The sequence below is a fragment of the Heteronotia binoei genome, chromosome 4 (genome assembly GCF_032191835.1).
Source record: "Heteronotia binoei isolate CCM8104 ecotype False Entrance Well chromosome 4, APGP_CSIRO_Hbin_v1, whole genome shotgun sequence".
NCBI lineage: Eukaryota > Metazoa > Chordata > Lepidosauria > Squamata > Gekkonidae > Heteronotia > Heteronotia binoei.
The window spans coordinates 74,555,105-74,581,175 of NC_083226.1; the positions used below are offsets into that span (position 1 = coordinate 74,555,105).

Consider the following 26,071-nt stretch of genomic DNA (forward strand, 5'->3'; position numbering starts at 1 on the left):
TTGCTGTCTTCTCTTTACTCCAAGCCTTCTCCAACAGTCCCCTTTGCCATGACATGTCTCATTGCTGCTCTTCATAAGCAGGTTTCTGTTTGGGTGTGTTTCAACCAGCACACTGGGCACAGGCAGTTGCACACCCTCTCCCATTAGCCAGATGGTATCTACATTAACCATCACAGACATCACCAGCTCCCCTTTGATCTTTCAAGGTATCCAAATATGGCCTTTTCCACTCCCTCTGGTCCTCAACAAATGTGTGGGAGCCCTGGGTGGAAACCTCAAGCCAGACTGTCAAAATTTGTTTTTATTTACATCTTTTTTTTTTTACATGGAATGTGTAATTTTACATAATACTAGACTGGGGAAGGCATTAGCAAACCACCCTGTAAAAAGTCTGCCAAGAAAACATTGTGATGTGATGTCACCCCATGGGTCGCTAACAACTTCCAGGTAAACCTTTACCTTTAGGGTTAAGAAGAATATTTATTGTATCACATAGCACATATCGTCCAATTAAGAAATCTTGCTTTCTCTGGAACTCGAGTTCTTTTTTGTGACTACAGGTCTCCTGCTCTGCCATGGAATTCCTCCTTGTCCCTGTTTTTTCTGCCCTTACAACAACCTCTGTAACAAAGGCTGCTTCCACATGTTAAGAATTCCTCATGGAGCAGAAACTGTTCCATGGATGGAACAGTGAAGTGGTGCACTTTCACCCAATATTTCATTCTAACAGCAGCCCCCTGTTTACATGGATTCCACAGTTCAAGGCGTCTTTCTAGGACTTAAAAAGGACTACTAGATGAACTAGGAGAAAGTGAGGTCAACTGGTGTGTATTGCAATGGTGCTTAGCTGGATCCAGAACATTACTTATCACTGAATTAAGAGAAAACTGCTACAAATTAGCACTAGAACATATGATTAAATGCTTTTTACTTGCTGTTTTGTTATGCAACGGTACTATTGCAAACTCTTTTTTGAGAGGAAACTAATATAGATTAAAGGATACATTAAGGGATTTGAAAATCCATCTTTAAGTGGTGGTGGAAAGTGCTGACAAGTCACAGACAATTTATGGAGACCTCTTAGGGTTTTCAAGGCAAGGGAGTAACTGAAGTGGTTTGCCATTGCCTGCCTCTGCATAGCACCCCTAGCCTTCCTTGGTGGTTTTCCATCAAAATTCTAACCAGGGCCAACCCTACTTAACCTCTGAGATCTGATGAGATTGGGCTAGGTTGGGTCATCCAGGTCAGGGTCATCTTAAACGATGAACTCATAATTTTTTTCAGTGAATGAGGGGGTAGTATTTACTCTGGATTTATGAATGCAAGATAAAGGATGCTGTAAATATAGAACTAATATAGAATAAAGGCAACCCTTACTGTGATTATTATGCTTTTTATCTGACATTTAACTGATGTTTTATATTCCATCATTTTATTGGTTGAGCTGCTTATTGTTTCACCTGCTGTTTTGTTGCTTTACTTACTCTATTTTGCTGGTTTTATTGTAAACTGCTTCAGGCATGACTAGGGTTCTAGAGCCCCAGATACGCATGGATCAATTTTGCATATACCCTATTGGAATCAGTCTCCACAGGGTATAATGGAGTGCCCAGAAGACATTTCGCTCCCCCCACCCGAGCTTTCTGATTACCCTGAAGCGGGGGGGGGCTCCAAACTGGGGGATCCCCTGCCCCCAGCTGAGAATTAACAAAGAAACCTGTAACTGACTGTGATCAATTAATTATAAATACCACTGCATTCAGACCAGCTGAGGATTAGCAACCCTAGGCATGACACATAAATCAAATAAATCAAAGGAAAGGAGATTCACATTAGGGATACAGTTTATTACACAGTAACATGCTTGTTCTCCTGATATTATTGAGAAAGTTTGTGAGCCATTTCTTTTGTGAACATGCCACTGTTGATCAGGAACTCCTTATGAAGGCAGTCAAAGTCTGGTGTCTTTCCACTCTTGATATCCTTCAGTGCCTTGGAGATCTCTTCAGCAATAAAAATCCCTGATAGCTCGCAGTCTTCAGGGCAGGTATATTTCAAAATCTAGTGTTCTTTTTTATCCTAATTGTAAAATCTTGATCCTTCAGAGCTCTGGATAGTGATACCAGTTGGGTAGCTACCTGGTTTGATGGTACTTCAGGATTTTCTCAGAGCACAGGGGGCTTGTACCTAGCTTTTTTTTAAAAAGCTCCAGGCTTTCCTACTGGAATGTCTAAAATCCAAATTTGCAGTTGTTCGGTCCATTTTTGTCTATGTGCAGCATTGAGTTCATGGAGTAGTTCATCTGCTAATTCTGGGTCTTTGCCGTTGAGGAAATTTTGATACAGCCTTTTATTCTGATCATTCCAGCCTAGAATATATTCTTTCCAATATTCCTGGGGAATGTGCTTTAGGGGCATAGATATAACAGGGGCATAGAATAGGCAGTAGTTATTATGTGTTGGTGAATCCATTCAAAGCTCCTGTCCAGATCTTCACTTCCAATTCACTATCTTAAAGTTCCATTGTGGTCTTGGAAGAGACCTGATAACTGGCATTTGGATTCCTAGCTCAAGGATTACAGGTCAACGCTGACCATATATGGAAATTAATTAGATTAGTTAATTGGATTAGTCTCTTTGGAATAATAATGGATTGAGCATTTCTAAGGATGTTTTGAAAGAATTATATTGAATTTTTAATTTCAGGCATCCACGTTAAAGTTTTCTAAGCAAGGGAAAACATGAAGCTCCTGCAAGAGAAGGCATACAGTAGTTATTTTAAGCAGCAAGCTAAATTACCTGAATTCATTTTTATGTATTTCAGCTATTTTTCTTTCCAGCTTTTGGGACTGTTTGGGGAAAATCTTGAAGTCACCAACATAATTGTCCAGTTGTTCATCAGGATCATAGTCACCAAGCTCAGCTGTGAAAAGAGAGGACAAGAATAATACGTGATATAAATAAGATACCAAACTCCTAGTCAATAAAGAAAAACAGACACCATTCACATATAAAGACTTGTATAGATCATCTTAAAAGGTTACCAGATGGAGGAACTTTCCCAGGCTCAATCTGGAAAGGACATGGCAACAAGCAATATTTAGGAACTCTTCTCAAGAGTTCTAAAAATACTTATTATGTACTCTTTGAGTGCCTGATTGCCTGTGCCATCCCAAACCATCCACTGTTACAACCTTAATCTCAATTATCTGTGGCATCTACAGCTGTGCTGACAGTAGCAGCTGCAGGTAGAAGAGGAGTTTTTGTCTATCCTTCACTTTCCATATACACTGACTCCAGTTCTGCTGTGACAGCATCCAAACCACCAAGATTATTGATGCCTCAATACTTCTGAAATAGCACTTGAGGCAAACAGGTGGGCAGGGAACCTGGAGACAAACAACAGCCATATTTTGCTCTAACTGAAGGGCCAGTTGCATTCAGTTCACCCACTGATTCTCTGCCACATAGTGCAGGGCAGAGACAGAGAAAAGGCACTGATTCAGTTGCATAATTAATTACTATTTATTTTGAATATATTTTATGGCCTTTGATATTGAAACAAATATTTCTGCCAAGATGCTATTTGTTGCACTTACCTTGTACTATAGATGCACCCAAATAAGCAGCATCAGAAAAAGAGCACAGCAAACGGCCATGGAAAATATCTCTTTTGATTTGTAGATACAAGAGGTACCTGCATTATGTAGAAAAAGTATACTTTGTCAGAAAGATGCATCTTTTGATCATTGTAGCCACTACATATACAAAACTCATGTTGCCTTTGTAGCTCACAACACTACATAATGCAAAGGCACCATAGAGACAATGATGGAAAGAAAGTTCAGTCTCATAAAAATCAGATTGCTGAGGAGGAGATAGTACGCATTATCTTCTTCCTACTCTATATGTCACATCCCAATAATGCAGAGATTAAAGACTAATGATCAATATCACACTAAACACACAACTTACAAATAAACATGAGTTGCAAAGACAGGTTGCTTACCTGTAACTGTAGATCTTCGAGTGGTCATCTGTGCATTCACACTCATGGGATAGAGCGCCTGAGCCGATCCCCGAATCGGTATCTGAAAAGCCCAGGATTTTTCCGTGCTCGGCGCCAATGGGCATGCGCAGGCATCCCAGTACGCATGCTCACCAGCGCGAGGATCGCGGCAGTTCCTTTCTGACTGCTGCGCGGGGAGGATTTACCTTTCGTGTCCCCGGTCGGTGAGATAGTTGGTTTATTGCCTTTATCGTTGTATGTAGCCCGTTTGTTGTTTTTCTTAGTGTAGATAGATAGTTATTAGATAGTTTAAAAAAAAAGTTTGTGGTTGTTGGACTTGCCCCTTGGGGCCCGGGATTTTTCCGCGCTCGGCGCCAATGGGCATGTGCCAATGGGCATGCGCAAGCGTCCTAGTACGCCAGCGCGGGGATCCCGCCAGTTCCTTCCTGACCGCTGGAAGCCCCTACTGGAGGGAGACCATCAGCAGTGGGGAAGGAGGGTGAGTAGTGTGAATGCACAGATGACCACTCGAAGATCTACAGTTACAGGTAAGCAACCTGTCTATCTTCTTCGTGGTCTCTGTGCTTCACACTCATGGGAGATTAGCAAGCAAGACATACCTGGAGGCGGGAAGATGGTCAATTGGAAGAAACAGCTTGCAACACCGCAGTTCCCAATCGAGTCCTCTGCTGAGCATGCACGTCCAGCACGTAGTGCTTCATAAAGGCATGCGGAGAAGACCAGGTGGCAGCCTTGCAGACATCAGTCAGGGACACACCTTTCAGGAATGCCACTGATGTCGCCATCGCTCTTGTAGAGTGTCCACGAATAGTCCCAGGTAATGGCTTCTTTGCCAACAAATAACAGAGTTTAATAGTCTCAGTGAGCCATTTTGAGAGCCTCTGAGACGAAAACCTGGAACCTATCTTAGGGGCAGCATATGAAACAAAAAGCTGCTTGTCCTTACGAAAACTCTTTGAACAGTTCAAATAAAACAACAAAGCATGCTTTACATCCAAAGCATGCAACCTACGTTCCTCATCCAAGGAAGGGGTAGGGTAAAACGTGGGCAACCAAACTTCTAAGTTGATGTGGAACTGAGAGACCACCTTAGGAAGAAAAGTAATGTCAGGAGCTAAGGAAACTCCAGCCTCCCAAAAAACAAGATAGGGATAATCACAACGCATCGCCGTGAGCTCCCCTACATGACGTGCTGACGTGATAGCAACCAAAAATGCAGTTTTCCATGAGAGGAGCTGCAAAGAGCACGTGGCCATCGGCTCAAAGGGGCGATGAGTTAGTTTGTCCAGCACTAAAGTTAAGTCCCACAACTGCGGGAGCAATCTTGATGGTGGATGCAGCCTAAACAAACCCCTCAAAAACTTCTTGGAATGAGGGTGCGCAAAAACAGAATATCCCTCCACTGGATCATGAAAAGCAGATATTGCTGCCAAATACACCTTAATGGAGGAGAAAACAAGGCCAGCATCCACTAAGGATAACAAAAGATCAAAAATTACCGACAATCCCACCCTGCTAGGTGAGACTGAAGGGTCAACTGAGAACTGAGTGAACTTCCGCCACTTCTTGTCATAGGAAGCGCGGGTGGAGGGTTTTCTACTGTTCATGAGGACTTGCTGGACTCTGTCAGAGAACCCCAAGGGTCGATGAGCCACGCTGTCAGCTTCAGGTGGGGCACGTTGTGATGGAGTACGTGACCACCCTGAGCTGACAGAAGGTCCGGTTCTGCCAGAAACTGGTAGAAGACCCCCCTCGACAGTTGAAGCAGGATCGAGAACCAGTTCTGGCGAGGCCACCAGGGAGTCACCAGGATGCAGCATGGTCTCTCTCTTGCTATCTTGTCAACAACGGCAGAGGCGGAAACATGTAGAGAAACCAACCCTCCCAAGGAAGCAGGAGGCCGTCTCCCAGTGACGCTGGATCCTCTCCCCCTCTGGAACAGAACAGAGGACATTTCTTGTTCTCGGCCGTGGCGAAGACATCCAGCTGCAGGTACCCCCAAAGCTGGAATACAGGCTTGAGAAAACGCCACTGCAGTTCCCACTCATGTGGGGAAGCCCCACCCCTGCTGAGGGAGTCTGTCTGCATGTTGAGGACCCCTGAAAGATGTGCAGCCTTCACAAAGATGTATTGTAGACACTCCGACCAGAGATCCATCGCCAATGCACAAAGCCGACGAGAAACTGTCCCTCCCTGCCTGTTGATGTAGCACAGGGCAGTGGTATTGTCTGTCAGTAATGCCACGATCTTCCCTGCCACCAAGGGCAAAATGATCCGCCAGTAGTTCTAGGTAATTTATGTGGCATTGAGTCAGTTTTGGCGGCCAAGGGCCCCCCACACACAGACCTTCCATGTGGGCCCCCCAAACCCACAAGGAAGCATCTGTTGTGATAGTCACAGTGGGAGTCGGGAGATGAAAGGGAGCTCCCTGACAGATGTTGTTCTCTGACTCCCACCACTGTAGCATCTGAAGAGTCACAGATGGGATGATGAACCTCTTTTGAGGTGAGTCTCCGAGTGATCGAAACTGGCGAAGAAACCACAACTGTAGGCCTCTCATCCTCAGTTTCGCAAAAAGTAGCATGCTTGTCGTCGCCGCCATCAGCCCCAGCATCCGCTGCAGTTGCTGCGCTGTCCCCCACTTTCGCCTCTGTAGAAGTCGTACCAGACAGATAATGTCCCTCGCTCTCTGCGGAGGCAGGTATGCACAATGCAGGTTCGTATCCAGCAAAGCCCCTATGAACTGCACCGTCCTTGATGGAGTAAGGTGAGATTTCTCCAAATTGACCTGCAACCCTAAGGTGTCGAGAAGACATAGAGTGATGGCAATGTGAGTTGACAAACTTTCCTTCGACTCCGCCACAAGGAGCCAGTCGTCGATGTATAGGAAGATGACAACTCCCTGGAGACGGAGATGGGCAGCCACAACGCTCATCATCTTCATAAACACCCGAGGTGCAGTGGACAGGCCGAACGGAAGAGCTTTGAACGGGAAGTGTTGAGAACCCACTGCAAACCGAAGGAAACACCTGAACGCCGGATGGATGCTGACATGGAAGTAGGCATCCTTGAGGTCCAGGGTCGCCATCCAGTCCCCTTGGTTGATGAGGGGCAGGATTGTTTGCAGAGTGGACATTCTGAACTTCTGGTACAGAATAAATTTGTTCAGATTCCGAAGATCCATGATTGGTCTTAAGTCCCCGTCCTGCTTGGGGACCAGAAAGTAACGAGAGTAAAAACCTCCCATCCTGGCCTCCATTGGAACTCTCTCTATGGCTTGTTTCTGTAGGAGGTTGTTCACCTCCACCAGCAGAGGTGGGGAAGGGGGAGTGGTGATTACCACGGATTGGTTCGGAATCTGAACAAACTCTATTTTGTAGCCCTCTTCTATGATGGACAGCGCCCACCTGTCTGTAGAGATCAACTCCCAGGCAGGTAGGAAAGGGCGGAAGCGGATAGATGTAGAACCAGTGGGGACAATGACACGTGCCATGAGAAAGTCAAAGGCCCTGCTTTTGAGGGCGAGTGCCCTTGGATTTGCCAGTGGCCTGGGAGCCATAACGGTTCCTGTTGTTGCCTGAATATGGGGGCCTACTATCAGGTTGGACCGAGCGAGGCCTCCATTGTTGTTCGGGTGAGAACTTTTGATATGTCTTCTTGGCCCAGGGTTTGAGCCACTGCTTTGCCTTGGGAGCTCTGGAGGTGGCCTGAATACCCAAGTTTCTCGAGGTCTTCAAGCTCTTGTCTATCTTCTGCAGTGCACTGTCTGTGGTGGTGCTGAAAAGGCCGTCTCCCTCAAAGGACAAGTCCTCAAGCCCTAGTGTCTTGCTGAAGGGCTGTTGATCTTAGCCATGAGTGTTGACGGAGGCACACAGCGGATGTGATGGTCTTTGCGGATACATCCACCATGTGCTTTGCTGCAGCCAATTGTTGCTTGGCCACAGCAAAGCCTTCTTTCTGCAGCTTCCTGGCAGCAGCAGGGAAGAGAGGAGAGGGGTTAGTTGTTCCCATACGGAGTATTGGTATCTAGCCATGCATGCAGCATAGTTAGATACCTTTACTCCTAGGGCCCCTGCAGAGTAGACCTTTCTTCCCATGTTGTCCAGCTTCTTCCCTTCCTTGTCAGGTGGGGATGAGTGGACTTTACGTGCCTTGGAGGAGGACGAGATGACCACTGAGTTCGGCTTCGGGTGGGCGAAAAGGAATTCGGCACCCGCCTCTTGGACCCTATACATGTGATCCAGCCTCCTAGATGACACCGGCGTAGAAGATGGTTTCTTCCAGGGCTCCTTGACTGCCTGCAGAATCACTTTGGTGACCGGCAAAGCGATTGCTGTTGATGTATCCCGTTGCATAATGTCAAAGACATTGTCATCCACAACGCGTTGTGGTTGCGTCCCAGGCAGAGAGAGAGAGGTTGGCATCCTCTTCACCAGCTCGCCATATGACTTCAGATCTTCCGATGGCGAGATAGGAAGATCCTTAGCCGTATGGGACACTGGGGAAGGTCCCAAGGCTCTTTCTTGGTTGTCGGTACCGCTCTCAGAGTCCGACGAGGAAGACTCCCTCTGTATGGAATGCTCGGAGAGGATCGGTGTCGATTCCCGAATGGGTGAACGGGTCAATGCCAATGCACACCGATGTGTCTCAGCTGTTAGCGTGGTACGCCTCTCCGGAGGGATCAATGTCGATGCCGAAGGCCTTCTGGAATGGTGCGAAAGCCTCGTCATGTAGGATACCTCCGATTGCTGATCCCACTCCGCAAACTCCTTTGGTGGAAACCATTGATATGATGGATAAAAGTACGGATAGGTGGGCGGCCACTGATGCTGCTCCCATGGTGGTAGCAGGGGGAAACGACGTGGTGCCATGGAAGGCTCCAGATCTCATCTGCCTCTAGGCTCCATCGGGGTCGATGGTTACATCGGCGCCAATGCCTCTATTTTGGAGATCGAACCACTCCCACTACGTCGCCTCGACCCGGAAGAAGAGGATCATTGAGTGAGGTCGATCTCATGTTCGGACATCGAGAGATGGGATTGATGAGCACTGCCTCTCGATGCCGACGGGCTGCGGCACGGGGACACCAGGATCTTCCTCGGCGGAGCAGAAGTCATCGGTGCCGAAGCATCGCGAGAAGGTGAGGGAGTACGGGATGACCTCTTCCGCTTCTCCTTGGAGTTCGCCTTCTTTGGTACGGATGCTCAGGTCCCCGAGTCATCCCAAAGCTTCTTGGCGGGCGTATCCACTGATCCTTCGTGGGATCGTTTTGTGGAGGAGCCTCGCTCGATCGGCATTTCAGTCAAGACCGGTGCCACATCGGCCGATGTGACCGTCGGGGCCGCAGTGTCTGCCATCGTCGATACCGATGGGCCCGATGCCGATTTTTGCGGTCGAAGTGCCGACTCAGTTAAGGCAGCCAAAAGCCGCCCCGCCCAATTCTTCCTGGTTTGCTTGGAGAAGCAGAGGCAATGCGAGCAGGACTCCACGCGGTGCGCTTCACCCAAGCAGCGAAGACACAGGGAATGGCCGTCTGGGGGGGGGGGCAATCTTCTTCCTACAAAAGTGGCGGCATTTGAAAAAACCCCAACATCTTTCCATAGACGCCAAACACAAAAAACCCACTCAAGAGTCCTCCGAGGGGGAAAAATTGGGGGGGGGGGAATGGGGAGAAAGGCCCCGAGGGACAAGTCCACCAACCACAAACTTTTTTTTGTAAACTATCTAATAACTATCTATCTACACTAAGAAAAACAACAAACGGGCTACATACAACGATAAAGGCAATAAACCAACTATCTCACCGACCGGGGACACGAAAGGTAAATCCTCCCCGCGCAGCAGTCAGAAAGGAACTGTCACGATCCTCGCGCTGGTGAGCATGCGTACTGGGATGCCTGCGCATGCCCATTGGCGCCGAGCACGGAAAAATCCCGGGCTTTTCAGATACCGATTCGGGGATCGGCTCAGGCACTCTATCCCATGAGTGTGAAGCACAGAGACTACGAAGAAGATCATTCAATTAATACAATGTGTTATTGGACACTGGGAAAAGACCACCACTCTGAACAGTGGCAAAAACAAAACCATCTTTTTTTTTATTTTGTGTAGATATCTGATGCTATGGCACCATCAATTCTACCTAGAAGTTTAGACAGCATCTTCCATGGGATTAGAATCAAAATACTAACTAAGCAAGGAGAGAAAACATTTTCCCACTGGCAGAACAGCACCTTGAGAGAGAGGTTTTTGAGAAGCAGCCTCTCCTTGTACTGGCTGTCCACTCTAGATTATAGTCTCCTGAAGCTCCTTAAAAATGAAGTTGAAAGAAACATCCACACAATTACATGTTACATGTTGCTTCATCCTAAATGAATAATAATTAAAATATTTATAAAATGTAACACTATATGTTATAGATAGGCAAACGTCTTGCCCCTTTTTGTCATTCACCAGTTCCCTGTATGCCTGTTTGGTGTGTGTGCAAGGGAGATAGCAGCCACACAGGACCTATAGATGACTGAGGAAGACAGATGGGAGATGACATGAGAGAGAAAAAGATTGCCACGCTCAGTTCAGATAGCATCTGAACCTTCAGAAAGAAAGAGTAGAGGGATCCTTAGAGTCTGCCTTGAGCCTGGGCTTGAGCTTGCATCATTTGAGTTGTCAAACTGAAGAGAACCCGTACCAGAAGACTCAGGACTGTTGTATTTAAGTCTAAACAGGCTAAAAACTATGTTTGGAGACAGAGTTCAGGTTTACAGAGGGGTAAGTGGAAAAACCTTTTTCAGGAGATTTTGAATGTCACAGATTGAATTTTGAACACATGAACTCATAAAGTTGCCTCATACTGAATCAATCCATTGGTCCATCACAGTCAGTACTGTCTACTCAGACATAAGAACATAAGAGAAGCCATGTTGGATCAGGCCAATGGCCCATCCAGTCCAACACTCTGTGTCACACAGTGGCCAAAAAAAAAATTATATATATATACACACACATACATACACACATATATATACACACTGTGACTAATAGCCACTGATGGACCTCTGCTCCATATTTTTATGGAAGTCAAGGTAAACAATATCTATTGGGTCTCCACGTTTGTTCACCCCCTCAAAGAAATGTAACAGGTTAGTGAGGCAAGATCTTCCCTTACAAAACCCATGCTGAGTCTTCCTCAATAACCCGTGTTCATCAATGTGCCTACTCATTCTGTCCTTGATAATGGTTTCTACCAACTTTCCCAGTATTGAAGTCAGACTGACTGGCCTGTAATTTCCCGGATCTCCTCTGGAACCCTTTTTAAAGATGGCGGTGACATTTGCTACCTTCCAGTCCTCAGGAACGGAAGCAGATATCAATGAAAGATTACATATTTTTGTCAGGAGATCCACAAGTTCAACTTTGAGTTCTTTCAGAACTCTTGGATGTATGCCATCCAGAACTGGTGACTTATTAGTTTTTAATTCGTCTATCAGTTGTAGGACCTTCTCTCTTGTCACCTCAATCTGACTCAGGTCTTTCAACACCCCTTCCAAAATTAGTGGTTCTGGAGCGGGCAAACACTTCTCGTCTTCCACAGTGAAGACGGAGGCAAAAAATGCATTCAGCTTCTCAGCCATTTCCCTATCGTCCTTCAGTAATCCTTTTACCCCTTGGTCATCCAAGGGCCCCACTGCCTCCCTGGCTGGTTTCCTGCTTCTAATATTTTTGAAGAAATTTTTATCATTTGGTCTTTATGTTTTTTGCAATATGCTCCTCATAGTCCCTTTTTGCCTGCCTGATCATAGTCTTGCATTTGATTTGCCACAGCCTGTGCTCCCTTTTATTAATCTCACTTGAACTAGGTTTCCACCGCTTAAAGGAGTCCTTCTTACCTTTTGCAGCTTCCATTACTTTGTTTGTTAACCATGCAGGCCTTTTCTTATACCTGTTTGTGTCTTTCCTAACTTGTGATATATATTCTATCTGAGCTTCTAGGATTGTAGTTTTAAATAGCCTCCAAGCTTCCCCAAGGGTTTTGACTGTATTTACCTTTCCTTTCAGTTTCCTTTTCACAGATGTGGCTTCTCCACATCTGCCATGCCTCAAGTCCAAAGCATGCCATCTAGCATGTGTCACAGCCACTGTGCACCTCCCTTTGGCTTGTGGTGGTTTTGCTTCTTGCCTATGGTGAAGCAGACAGACAGCAGCACCTTCCTCCCCCACTTCCAACATCTCTGTAGTGGACTCAGTCTGCAGAACACCATTGAAAGGATGAACCTTGTTCTGTGTGCATGAGATTCTGCAGGAAATCCACTGGAGCCTTCCAAAACTGCTGGAGAACATGGACAGATGGAGCTACCTCACAATGAATCAGACCTTTGTTTCATCACAGTCAGTATTGTCCACTAAGACTGGAAGCAGCTTTCCAAGGTTTCACACCTCCCACCTGGACCTTTGAACTGGAGATGCTGGGGATTGAACCTGGGACCTTCTGCATGCAATGTAGGGCTGTATCACTGACTCATGCCCCCTCCCGAAATAAATTTAGAGTTAGGCTGAGGAGTTATTTCATCTATTACAGTAGAAATGGGAACATGGTGTTGGAAGTACACACCTACCTCTCACTTCGTAACTCTAGAATTGGATGCCTGTCCTTTTCCAGTGTACGAACATCATGAATTGCATCCTATCTCTCTGCTGAGCTAACAGCAGTGCCACCCTTCCACCAAGAGACTCTTCCAGTTTGCATAAGTACCTCCACCGCTGGCGAAAGGTGCCAACATTAGCTTCTATCCAGCCTAATGTATGCAAGCATCAGGACCAGTCATGGCTCCCCGGCATGGATGTACTTTCATTCACACAGAGCAGCATCAAGGCTTGGCCAGCATCCTGCATAAACCGAAAGCACATCCCAGAATTCTCAGCAATATGCTGAGAATTGTGATAAAGCAGGCTAGCACAGTGACTGCTTTAGGAGGTGACTACAGCTGTCTCAGAGCCCAGTTTCTGAGGGAGAATGGCTAAAGTTTGGCTTCTGGGAAAATCAGACATTTACTTTGTGAGAATGCTGCAGTTGAAGAAAGGCTAATACTCACCTAAAAAAATTAAAAGTTTGGCTGTTAACTCTTCTCTGCAATCAAGAGTTGACAACTGAGAGTTTCCTGTAAATATCTCTATGTATCTTTACTAAACAACCTTTTTTCACCTATCCTTGGTTATGAATCAAAGTTATTGTCTTTATCCTGTTTCCCTGATGACTCTATGGAATAACTACATTTCTAAGTCCATGGGTTCAGAAGTTTTGGGTAAAGACCACTCTGGTTGAACTGTGCAGCATGCTACCTCCATACCAACTAGTTCCAAGCAAAAAATGGAACTTATTTGTGTCTCAAATAACAGAATCTTCATGCCACATAGCAAACTGCCTTTGAAAGCAATGGGAGTCACAATGGACATGGCCAGTTATTAAAAGAAAATAAGTCAAAACATCTCCATGAGAGCCATCCATGTGCATAAATACTTCCTTGGATCCCAGCCCTCTTTCTAGAAAGTAGTAATTTTTCATAGCTTAAAAGGTCTTCTTAGCATTGTCCAACATTGTAAAATGCATTACTGCTGTGCTTTGTTTGTAATTGCCCCTTTTGCGGCATCTCCCTAATGTAATAGTTGGCCATCATAGTGCATCAACCTCCCTTTTAAACATTCACATTTCCTGACTGCAGGTGGTTCTCAAGAGAGATAATTTTTTCTGATGCTGCAAAATGATGATACAAAAACTCTTAATCCACAATGACAATGTGCTAAAACAATTTGCAACATAATCACTTTGAGGCAAAGTACTAGCCCTAAAAATCTACTAGCTTCTAATAACACTTTTTAGTTGTGTACATTGGTTTACACTATCTGGGGACTGACAGCAAGACCAATAGAAAATATGAGAAATTGCTTGCCTTTCTGGTGAGAGCAGACAAGTAACAAAGAGATAGATCAAGATGGGTAGCCATGTTAGTCTGTCTTCAGGGCCAGATTAACAATTAGGCCAACTAGCCACTGGCCTATGGGCCCCCATGTCTTTAGAGGCCCTGGGCTGGCTTCCCCTCCCCCCCAGTTCCCCCCCTGCTTGCAGCCCTCCCAGCCTTCACACAGCCAGCAACTGAGCCGCTCTTTGCCCGACTTGCCTGGTGTGGCTGCTGCTGGTGTCATTGCCAAGTTTGCCTCTCTCTGCCTCTTCCCCACAGTTTTGTCAAAGGGGCTTTTGAGAAGGTGCCTGCAGGTTGCAGTGGGGGCCACAGGCGACAGGGCAGGCATTCTGACTCAGAGATAATTTGCAAGGAGACCCCCAAGATTTTGACTGCCTAGGGGCCTCCACAGGGTTTAATCTGTCTGTCTTTGGTAGAAGAAAAGAACAAGAGTCCTGTAGAACCTTAAAGACTAACAAAATTTTCAAATACATGATGACAGCATCTAGAATTACACAACAAAATTGAAACTAGACATCTGTCCATGTTTAGAAGAATGTGAAAATAAACTTGCAGTAATGGCAAAATTAACAACCTATTTGAGAAGCAAAAATCTGAGAGATGGAATGTGTATTATGTTAGCAGGAGACAAACTTAAAGTGAGAAAATATCATATACAAATATATGGTAATAGAAGCAGATTAAAATATGTTCCAAATGTAATATCTCGAATATGAGATATATAATAGACTTTCTTTTACACCATGATATACTATTTATTTATTAAAGGTTCTAACGAATATGTAGAAGTGGCAAAAATAACTGGACTTGTAGTAATGGTGAAACTAGTGCTGTAGTTAAAACAGATTACTTATGAAGTTTGAAATTTAAATGTAAATGATGAATAGTACCCCAACAGAAATAAATTCTATATTAAAATTATATCAAGGGGATAAAAGGGAAAATATTCTCTGTCCTATATATTTTGTACTACGCGATTAGTTTTGACAAATGCAATTATGTTGTATAACCCTCTTTTTTCTTTCCCTTTCTTTTCTGCACCCCACTGTTTTCCTAAAATAATAACAACAATCAGGGCTTTTTTAGTAAAAAGAGCCCAGCAGGAACTCATTTGCATATTAGGACACACACCCTGATTCCAAGCCAGCCGGAACTGCTCAAAAAAAGCCCTGATAACAATAATATTTTTAAAAAGACTAACAAAGTTTGTTGTAGGGTACAAATTTCCTCACTGTTCACTTATTCAGAGTACTACAGAGTCATTCAACATTTTCATCTTAATACTTGTTACACAGTTCTATATGAGAAATATAAGGTTACCTATACTATGAATTCATATTTTCAGAGGCTGAGGAGCAGGGGTTGATTATAAGATAATGTAGACATTTTCTACATTAATGTTTTCAGAAGGAATTAATCTAGACAGTTCCCTGTTATTGACTGTGGTTTTAGAAACTCATGTTGTATAATGAGTTTATATACAATTTGATAGAGAAATATGTACAATTCTGGATTTAAGTATATGGAGGGCTCTATGCTGATTCATGTTGTGGTTTCCCCACCATTCAAAGCCATATAAAACTTGACACAGTGTCAATGAATGAATGAACTATTTAGTATGGTCAGAGACCAGCACAGAAAGAGATACACAGGATGCAGTTTGTATATTTATGAGTATATTATGATAAAATACGTAGTTCCATGTCTGAAATATAATATATTATTGTTCAATTGCACAATCGAGTCCAACTCTTTGCAACCACATGGACAAAGTCATGTCACAATGTAAAATATACCCTCATTCTGTTTCTCATCCTGGGCAGAGTACATTATTGTACTGAATACCTCTTTATTTTTAGAGACTTCTCAACATGGACCGATCCATGATTAACACATTTTTAAATTTGAAACGAGCAGTTCCTTACATATTTAGACAACCTTTAACTCAAATGAGTATAGAAAGGTTTTTAAAATATTGTTCACAGAGAACTGTATTCCTTAGTAATTACTATTACACTGCTGTAATCAGATAAAACTCAATAAAAATTTAAATCAAAATATTGTTCACAGAGCATTTTTTATATAACTTATATTTTTATTATTTTTAGCATTGTAAAACCAATACTAAGTATATAAAAATAACATCACTTACAGATATGACATACAGAAAAAGTGCAAAAAATTAAATATAAATAAAATTTACATACAGAAAACCTTAACTCAGGTTACATGTTAAGAACATATTCGAAGATCCATTAATACAGAATGTAATCCAGATATTTAGCTGGAATAGATGAAGTGGATGACAAATTTTCATTTATGTATGCAAAAAACCCAAACCATTTTTCTACAAAGGTATCTGCTAATAATGGATTTTCATATTTCAATATGCAGGATGCAAGCTTATCTAGAATCAAGAGATCCCAGACTTTATCAACCATTGACAAATACTAGGACTTTAGTCAGATTTGCAGCATTGAGCCACATTGATTTTAGCTGCCATTAATAAAATAGAGAGTAGTTCTAATTTCAAATTAGAACACGGTTTCTTATTTCATATATTCAGCAGAAACAACTGCGGTAATAGAGGGATATCACAATCTATTATTTTCATAGCAATCTTTAGCACTGATTTCCAAAATAATTTTATTGTGGGGCAATCCCACCAACAATGTTTTAGCGTGCCTATTTCCCCACATCCTTTCCAACAACTTGGGTTTGGAATTAGTTTACTACGAAACATATTATACGGCATGTAATACCATCTGGACCAGACTTTAAAGTTTTGGATTCTAATATAAAAGGACCTTGATTTAAATAAAGAGCTTTTCCATACTGAATTCCATTGTTCTTCTGAGAAAACCTTCTCACAATCTTTCTGCCAATGAGTTTGTTCGATGTACATTGCACCTAGGACTTTAAGTTTAGTAACTGATAAATATTTGAAATTACACCTCTAACAGCTGTAGAGCCAGTCTTTAATCGAATTTCAAAGATGTTTAAATGTCTGTTTGCACATGTAAGAGGTATAATTTTGTTCAAGGTATCATGTACTTGTTAGTATTGCATCCAGGGGATTTTGATTTTATATTTTGCTTCTAGTTAAGCTATCGTACTAAGTTTACCATTGGTTGTAATGCCTATTAGACGAAAAATATTCTTGTTTAAAATTGTTCAAATTTTTATCTGGCAAAAACCAGGTTTGTCCAAGAAAAGTCATAAAAGGGGAGGTGGCTGGTGTTAAAACCTTTCTATACTTATTCCATTGACTAAGTGTATGTTCTAAAAATGGATTGCTTACAACCATTCTTGGTCTTTCAAATTTCCCAAGCCAAATGACCTCTTGTAAAATGGTCACGCCTAGAGAGGCCTTTTCAATACTGAGCCAAGAGGAATCGTAGTTCAGATTCGCATATAAAAGAATGCACTTTAATTGAAAGGCTACGTAGTATTTTTCTAAGAGGGGAACACCCAAACCTCTTAGTGCTGTGGGTTTTGATACCATAGTAAGGGAAAGTCTATGGTGTTTGTAGTTCCACAGGAAATCCATGAAGGCTTTTTGCCACCTTTGCAAATCCCTTCTATCAATTGGAATAGGCAAGTTCTGAAATAAATATAGAAATTTTGGTAATAAAAAAGATTTTAAAAGGTCAATTCTTTCAAGCAGTGAAAAGGTACCTCTGGACCATTCAGATAATGAAACTTAACTGAAAGAAAGGGGAGAGTAGTTTACTTGAGCTAAATCTTTAAAGTTCAGCGGTATATTAATCCCCAGATATCGCCAAGATGTTTCCACCCATTTATAAGAAAAGTGAGTTAGAATGCTTTGTTTCACCTTGAGTGTAATTACCATAGGGTATATTTCCGATTTAAAAAAATTAACAGTAAATCCAGAATGAATACTAAATTGATCAATTATTGTTTTTAATTTTTTTAGGGAGACAAGAGGACTACTAAGATAAAACAGGGTGTCATCCGCAAAAAGACTAATTTTATGTGATCTGTCTTTTAGAACAATGCCTTCCACTCCTGGGTCTTCTCTGACTGCATGAGCCAGCGGCTCCAATGACAATGCAAATAAAATTGCGGACAAAGGACATCCCTGTCTAGTACCCCTACCTAGAATTAAATTATCCATTCTAAATTAATAGAAATTTGGACATTTGGCGCATTATATATGGCATCTATACAGCACACGAAGTTGGGACCAAATTACATAGAATTTAATACTGATTTCAAAAAGGGGATTTCCAATTTGTCAAATGCGTTTTCAGCATCTAGTGAGAGAATTAGCGAGGGGATCTTAGATGTCTTGCAGTAGTGAATCAGATTGAGAGTTCTATGAACATTATCATTAATAGATCAACCCAGGATGAAGCCGGATTGGTCACTACTAATGTAATGTGATATGATCTTATTCAATCTTTCAGCTAGAATGGTAGAAAAAAACTTTAAAATCGTGATTCAAAATAGAAGTTGGTCGGTATGAGGGTGGGCTTAGTTTATCTTTTCCTGCCTTGTGAATTACAATAACTTTTGCTTCTTTCCAAGTTCTAGGTAAGGTATTAGAGGACATGATAAAATTACAAGTATTCAGAAGATGCTACGCAATTTGTGCCTTGAAATGCTTATAAAATTCAATTGGGAAGCCATCCCTCCCAACAGCCTTATTATTTTTAATTTTAGTGATGGCCAAATTCAATTCATACAAAGAAATAAGTTTGTCTAAAAAAGAAGAGTACCCCTGATTTAAAACAGCATTGAAATTAATAGATTTTAAATAGTCAGAAATTAAGTTCACATTTGGATTAGATGTGGTGTATAAGTTTTTATAGAATTGAAAAAAGGAAGCAGCAATATCTTTTGAGTTAGTCATCACCTGACCAGCAGGTGATTTAATGACATGGATTAAAGAACTAGCTTTTTGACGAGAGACTCTATGCTTCAGTAACTTAAGTGACTTTGATGACCTAGTTACATATTTCTGACGTAAAAACATCATATCTTTTTGAACCTGGGAGACTTCCAATAGCTCTAGTTTTTTCCGTTCTTGAGTTAGTTTCCTAAGAGTTTTTTTGCCACCATATTTCATATGCCTTTTCTCCAAAGCTGATATTTTTGTTTGTAAATCAAGTATGTTCTTTTGTCTCTCTTTTTTACATTCGGCAGCTATAGAAATTAATTTACCTCTTATCACCGCTTCGAAAGCATCCCAGACATAGTCTTGGGAAACCCCACAAGTGGTGTTATAAGAAAAGTACTCCTTAATGTGCTGCTTTATCTCATCTGAAATGACAGAGTTTGTTAGTAGCAATTTATTTAATGTCCATGTAGGACCTTTTTCATTAGAGTTATGAAGAAATAAATCACAGGAAACCCCAGAGTGGTCTGATATCTTTATAGAACCAATCTTTGCATTAGAAACTTTGCCCCCTAGATTTTTTGAAGTGATTAGAAAATCAATTCTGGAGTATACTTCATGTACAGAAGAAAAATAGGTGAACTCTCTGGAACCAGGATTTAAGGTACGCCAAATATCTATCGTTGTAAGTGTCTAGAACATTTTGTAGAGCGGTTAGTTTCAAAACAGAGCAAGTTGATTTCCCCTGCTTGTGTGTTTTGTCATAGACCGGGTCAGCAATGATATTGAAATTACCTCCAACAATGACTTCCCCTTTTTGAAAAGAGTTTAATTAGTCTAAAGTGGCTTTAATAAAATTGATTTGGGATTTGTTAGGCACATAAATTGATGCAAGTGTAACAGGGGTATCATTTAACATACCTTGAACAAAAATGTATCGCCCACAAGGATCTACCTTTGTAGATTGGCATTGGAATGGTGTATTCTTTGAGATGAGAATCGCAACTCCCCTTGATTTAGACGTGCCTAAGACCTGGAATGATTGGGTGAACCATGAGGTTTTCAAAAGTTGTTTGTCTCTGGACTTTTGATGGGTTTCCTGCAGAAAACAATGTTAGCTCTTTCTTTATATAATAAGTTTGTTATACGCCTGCGCTTAATTTGATTGTTAAGACCTTTGCAATTCCAAGTTATAAATTTATACTGCTGAGACACTGGCTTAGAATCCTGAGAACAAGTTTGAACCAAGACAAATCAAATAAAACCAATAAATACAACAAGTATAAAATACACTAAAAGTGAACACAGAACAAAAAGTAGAGACCAACCTCTACCACTTAAGCCCCAATGAGGGCAAAGGTTTCAACACTTTCAAAACTACTAACTTAAAGGGAGGCGTCAAGCTATTCTCCCTAATTTGAAACCTTCTGATACCTCCGGGGAGGCTCTAACCACCTGAGTGAGAACAAACTTAACAAAACACCCCTTTCCCTCGCTTCCTTTTCGTAATATACAGCAGACTATAAAGATACCACCTCCTCTGCTACAAATGGAGAACTCATTTCACGAGGTATCAATTGAAATTACTTTAGGGTCCACTCCCAAGTAAAACTGGTCTTGGCATATATATAGATGTCTATAGTGCATAAAATCATATAAACATTCAACATACAGCATTGAGCACCTTCATATATAAATGTTTGCTGTAACTAAATTTGTCTAATACTTAATACAACTAAATTACAAGTCCAATGTTAATTCAATGGCTATAAAAATTAACTAATTTAACCTTATATACTATTTTAGTGCTATTACAATTCTAAAGTATTCTGAGAGCTATTAACCCCCCCCTTAACAATCATTTAAAGAATAAGCATCTATCTCAGCTTTGACTAATCCAGTAATTTCAACCTTATGTAAACATTTTATCATTAAGCATATAACCACCAAGTATTAATTAAGCCTATCTTACCAAAATTTATAACAAATAACAATTGATTAAAGGTACTAGAATTTCATCCAAAACTACTAAATTAATTGAGATAGTAATGATAACCTGAAGATACAAAAGTAGCACAAGTGTCTCCATGTACACATATTGCAGAGTGAATTAGAATTTTATGCCTAAGAATTCATTGTGTTTTATATAATCCTAATAATTACTATAATAATATTCATAAAAACAATTTCAACTCAGTTCTTAACCATCTATACTATAAGTGCTGTGCTCCCTATTAACCTTAAGAAAAATTCATTATTAAACATTCAATTTTAAAATAACAGATATTATTGCATTAATATTAAATCATTAACTGGATTTCATTAAAAATATAGACTCACAGTATCAACATAGCTTAGTATAAGTTATAGTTCATATAACAACTAGTATCATCATATAAGTATTAAAATCATAATAAAATTTCATTAATTAAATATATTAATAGTATTAGTATTAACAAGGTAAACCATATAGTTAGAATGATAGAGTTAGCAAGATTAGTTAAAGTTGTAAGTAAGAAAATTCATCAGTGATTATAAAATCAGAATAAGTGCTGTACCAGTCTTTAACTGTTATCACTCTATAAAACTTATTGTTTGTTTTGTCCTATAAAAGAACTTGAATAATGAATGCATAAACTCCGTTGTTAATGCTTTGGTAACTTAGCAGACTCATATACATGAGTTCAAACAGTGATGCTGAACTATCATATTATAAAGTTGAGAGTTCAGGTAGCTTCAGACATGCGTGGTTCCTCTGCAATTGGAGTATCAGCACTCAGTTTGTCTTCTTCTCTTCTTGATAGACTTATGTTCAAATTCTGGAGAAGCAATTTCCCTGTAGTGGTGTTCGAAGCTTTAAACAGCGTGCCTCCTTTGTACACAAGGATGTCTGAGATGGGGCTCCAACAAAACTTTATGTTAGCATGGTACAATTTTGAAGCAAAAAACTTTAGGCTCTTCCGTTTCTCTGACGCTTCTGCTGGCAGGTCTGGCAGCACAATTACTTTCTGACCTTCAAACATAAAATAGCCTTGCAGCTGGGCTTCTCTCAGTATTTTTTCCCTTGTCTTGGGGTAGAGAAACTGCGCCAATATATCCCGCAGTTTTTCTTTGTGCGCCACTGCTAATGGTCCCAGTCTCAGTGCTTTAGCAATGGCCGGAGATGCACCACCTTCCTGCTTAAAGACCTGAGCTAACCATTGCGATAGGAAAGCAGCAAGATCCATATTCTCCTCCGCACCCTCTCTGATCCCTCAAAATTTTAAATTCAGGGCTCTCCAGCGATTTTCCAATGTTATTATTCGAGTGTTGAGTAAAGATTCTTTTGCCTTTAAATGCTTTACTTCTGCTTGCAAAGATAAAGATATTTCAGCAGAACGTTCCGCCATTTTCGATGTGATTTCTAGGTCACTAGTAATTTCATCAATACGTTTATTAACGGGTACCAATAAGCCCTCCACCGTTTTTGTAAAATAAGTATGGATGTCCTCCCACAATATAATCAAATCTCTTCTACAAATTGGGGCATCTTCCCCATCCTCGTGTGGGCTATCAGTAATGTTTTGCCCAGGCGCCATTTTACGATCCGCAGAGCGAGAACAGCCCATTTGAATAGGGGGAAATCCCGGTGAGAAAAAATCTCTTACCAACTGAGAAGCTTCTACTATAGGTTTCCTCATTTTTGATCTTGGCTTTAGCTTTGGCCTTAGCTTTGAGAGGTTTTCCCATCTGTAAGGCGATTTTGAGTCTGCGATGTAGCCGAAGCGTCTAGATTTAGAAGGGGAAGAGTCGGAGCTTCACTTAAACGCGTCTGCCATTGCTCAGCAACGCTCCCCCCCACAGAACATATTTTAAATAACAAAATAAAAGGAAACAAGATTAGTGTAGTAGTTAGAATGTTGGCTAGGATCTGTGAGATTAACAGTGCAATCCTAAACAGTGTTACATCCTTCTAAATCCATTAAAATCAATGGGTTTAGGATGAGTAATGGGTTGTTTCATTTCGCACTCTGCCAGGAAACATTCCAGGCACTCTCTCACAACCTAACCCATCTCACAAGATTATTATGAGGATAGAATGGAAGAAAGGAGAATGTCACCCTAAGTTTCTTGAGGAAGGGTGGGATACAAATACACTAAATAAACTGTAGCCTTATCTCGTCACATATGTATGACAGATCATCAACTATCCAAATACCCAACTGCAATCTAATGCAGCCTAGGCTTGCATGAAACCAAATTATAACTTAAATGTTAAATTGTTTTCTTTGTTTATTTTATTGTACAATACAATTCGCTGTTGCAAAATTTGCTGATTCTTTGGGGAAAACTGGAAATCACTTATATAATTACTGCAAAGCAAATTCCTCATAAAATAACACTTCTGAAAACAGATATAACACACTAGTTCATAAAATATTTTCCATCATCTTTCAAGTCTCACTATAAATGCAATGGGAAACATTACAAAAAGGAGTTAAGAGATAGTTAAAGTGACATGCTGATTTCTGCTAAATTTTATAACTTTTATACATTTATGATCACTTCCCCCTTGTGATGTATAACAATATTACTCACTGCTCTAGGAAAGATCTCTACAATCCATAGAAGACAACCGGCACTGTCTGCAAACAGAGCAAATTACTATTCACAGTGTGCTGTCAAAATAAACAAACATGCATTTGACAGAGCCTCTCCCTGGGGATGCTGAAGTAATTTTTTTCCAAACAGAAGTGATTTTAAATACTGGTACCTTTGATAAAATAATTTATAATGCTTTCTGCCAAAACACATTGTGTGAACTGGGTTTGTGTGTTTGTTTGCTTGCTTGCTTATTTGATCCCCCACTTCTAGCTGTAAGGCAAGTACCTGAAGCAGCACAAGTAGGCAAAAAAGGTCAAGAAGTCAGTTACTACCCTGAGTGTTTTCTAAATTAATCACTAGACATTTCCATGAAGAATAGCAAATGCATTTTTTCACTGTAGCATTTTCCATTCATCAAGCATTTATGTTGCACTCCTATAATCATTCTTTGATGGAATCCCCCTCTCCCATACAACACATTTGGACTATTGAACCCAGGATCTCCTGTGAAAGGCCCTGAGAAAGGCTGGCAACGAAACCACATGGTGGTTCCCATAACCCTGTTTTATAAAAGATTTATCTATGAACACTTCAGTAGAGTCTATGAACACTTCAGTAGATTCAGTTACTTGCACATCATCAGATCATTACTCTAAACCACAAAACAGAGAGCAAGCATACCAGACAACCAGGGGTGGCTCGACGCCCCATGGCGCCCTAGGCAGACTCTGAGCGTGGCCCCATGGCGCGGTTTTACCTGCCGAGTGAGTCATTGCCGGCGGGGGGGCGGCTTTAGATAGCCAAAACGCGGTGCTAGAGCCAGTTCAGGCATTGAAATTGACATAGGGTGGGGAAGGGAGGAAGGAGGAGGAGGTGTGGGGGCACAGAGCCACGGGGGGGGGGAGGCAAAGGAAAGGGAACTGAGGAGCGGGCGGCGGCAGCAGTGGTGGCGGCTGGCAGTGGCAGCCGGAGGAGGCAGGCAAACTAGGTGCTTGCTTGGGGCACTGGGAGAGGGTGGGGAGCCCAATTTGGCGCACCCACCCTCCGCCTAGTTTGCCTAGTGGGCGAGCCAGCCCTGAAGACAACACCAGAGCTTGCAGCAAAACCAGCAACCAAGATCCAGGTGTGTGTATATACCATGGGTTGAATCTCACAGTCTGTCAGCAGACCATTAACAGTCCTAGGTTTTTCTGCATCTCCTCTCCCCCAGCAGACATTTCCAACCCCAGGAAAATTTAGAAATTTATTCCTGGAGCGGAAGAATCCTTGGGAATAATAGGCACATGGGTTGGGAGGCTGCAGGAGGAAAGGGATGAAATCACTTCCTTCGGCTTCTTTTATGAACTGAGTTGCACCAATGGAAGAGGCAGAAGGGAGGAATTTCACCACTTTCTCTCCTCCGCACTGCTGCCTCCTGACTTGCACAAGTATTACTCAATGCCATGCTAAGTGATATCTGATATCTAACATATCTATTCACCAATGGGCCCCTTTCAAGCTCCCAAAACCTCTTTTTAAAACTAAAAAAATTATGCAAAATGAAAGTTAGCAAACGTGCAAAATGTTTAGTATAGCATACATGAAGATACAGTTAGCTATGATTCTAAGATATCACCTAATGCACAGACAACAAAAAGTACCTGGTAAGCTCTTCTTTAATTTTCAGGGGTTCATGTGGGTAGAATTTCACTCTAAAGCACATGGTATATGGTGGATGAGCTGAAACATAAAGAAAAAACATGAGAACAGCTGTATAAAACATGGCTTCTTCCACACTGCAGGATAGGTTCCCAACAGTTTTCCAGAATAGCTTGTGAGATGCAGTGCACCAAATAAAAAAGAAAATAAACAAAAAGAAAGTACAATGTATGATAAGGAAGCCCAAAGCAAAAGCAGGATAAAGTCTATCTAAACCAAAAGTTTGTAGACTTCAATGCTATATACATTTTTCACAGATAAATCTCTCCACAAAGTGAACAACTCCTTCTGATTCTTTGGTATATTTGGACAGTGCCAAAGTCATGGGTGTTTGTACTATGGAACCAGACCCAGACTATGTGATTTCCAGTCTAGAACCCTGTAGCCGAGATTGAGAACTCTAACGTAAGTAGTTAGGGGGGTTTTCTTTGCTGAGTATTCCAGAGCAGACAGCCAAGTTCTTAGTACTTATAGGTGCTTTGTTAATACACAGACCTCTTACAACATACAGAGTCATTATTAGGTATCTGCCAGCTTCAGCCACCTCTACCACTTTTAACTCATAATCTACTTATGCTAAAAGGAAGACTTTATCAATGACTGTACCATGAATATTGACTTATTCTATTTGTTGCCTAATATAAGTTTGTAGACAAAAAGTCACTTTAAATAAAGGATTGCTTGCATCTTTTATGAACAGTTCTTCTTTTCTACTCTCAACTTGAAAAATGTTACGTCATCTCCTTACTCTGATTTTGAACTGCTTCCTAAACAATTGGACTATAATCTCAAAGGCATAATTTCTAAATCCTATGCTATATTGATTTCTCTGGATAGTGTTCAACGTTTATCATGCCAATCAAAATGGCAACATAATTGTGGGATAGCTCTCAGCGATGACCAATGGAACAAGATCTGGTCATCT

The 26,071-nt window shown here is 41.5% G+C and overlaps 1 protein-coding gene across 2 annotated transcripts in view; it reads right to left on the reverse strand.

Annotated features, from left to right (window-relative positions):
- FRMD3 (FERM domain containing 3) overlaps positions 1-26,071 on the reverse strand; it is a 208,801-nt gene that overhangs the window by 45,963 nt on the left and 136,767 nt on the right. Inside the window, exons 4-6 of one of the 2 annotated variants that reach the window (XM_060235396.1) lie at positions 25,089-25,167; positions 3,599-3,696; positions 2,799-2,922 (exon numbers count right to left, since the gene is read on the reverse strand). In XM_060235396.1, the coding sequence (XP_060091379.1) occupies positions 2,799-2,922; positions 3,599-3,696; positions 25,089-25,167 (301 nt within the window). The remainder of the gene's footprint in view (positions 1-2,798; positions 2,923-3,598; positions 3,697-25,088; positions 25,168-26,071) is intronic. The other variant, XM_060235398.1, reaches the window with a different exon arrangement.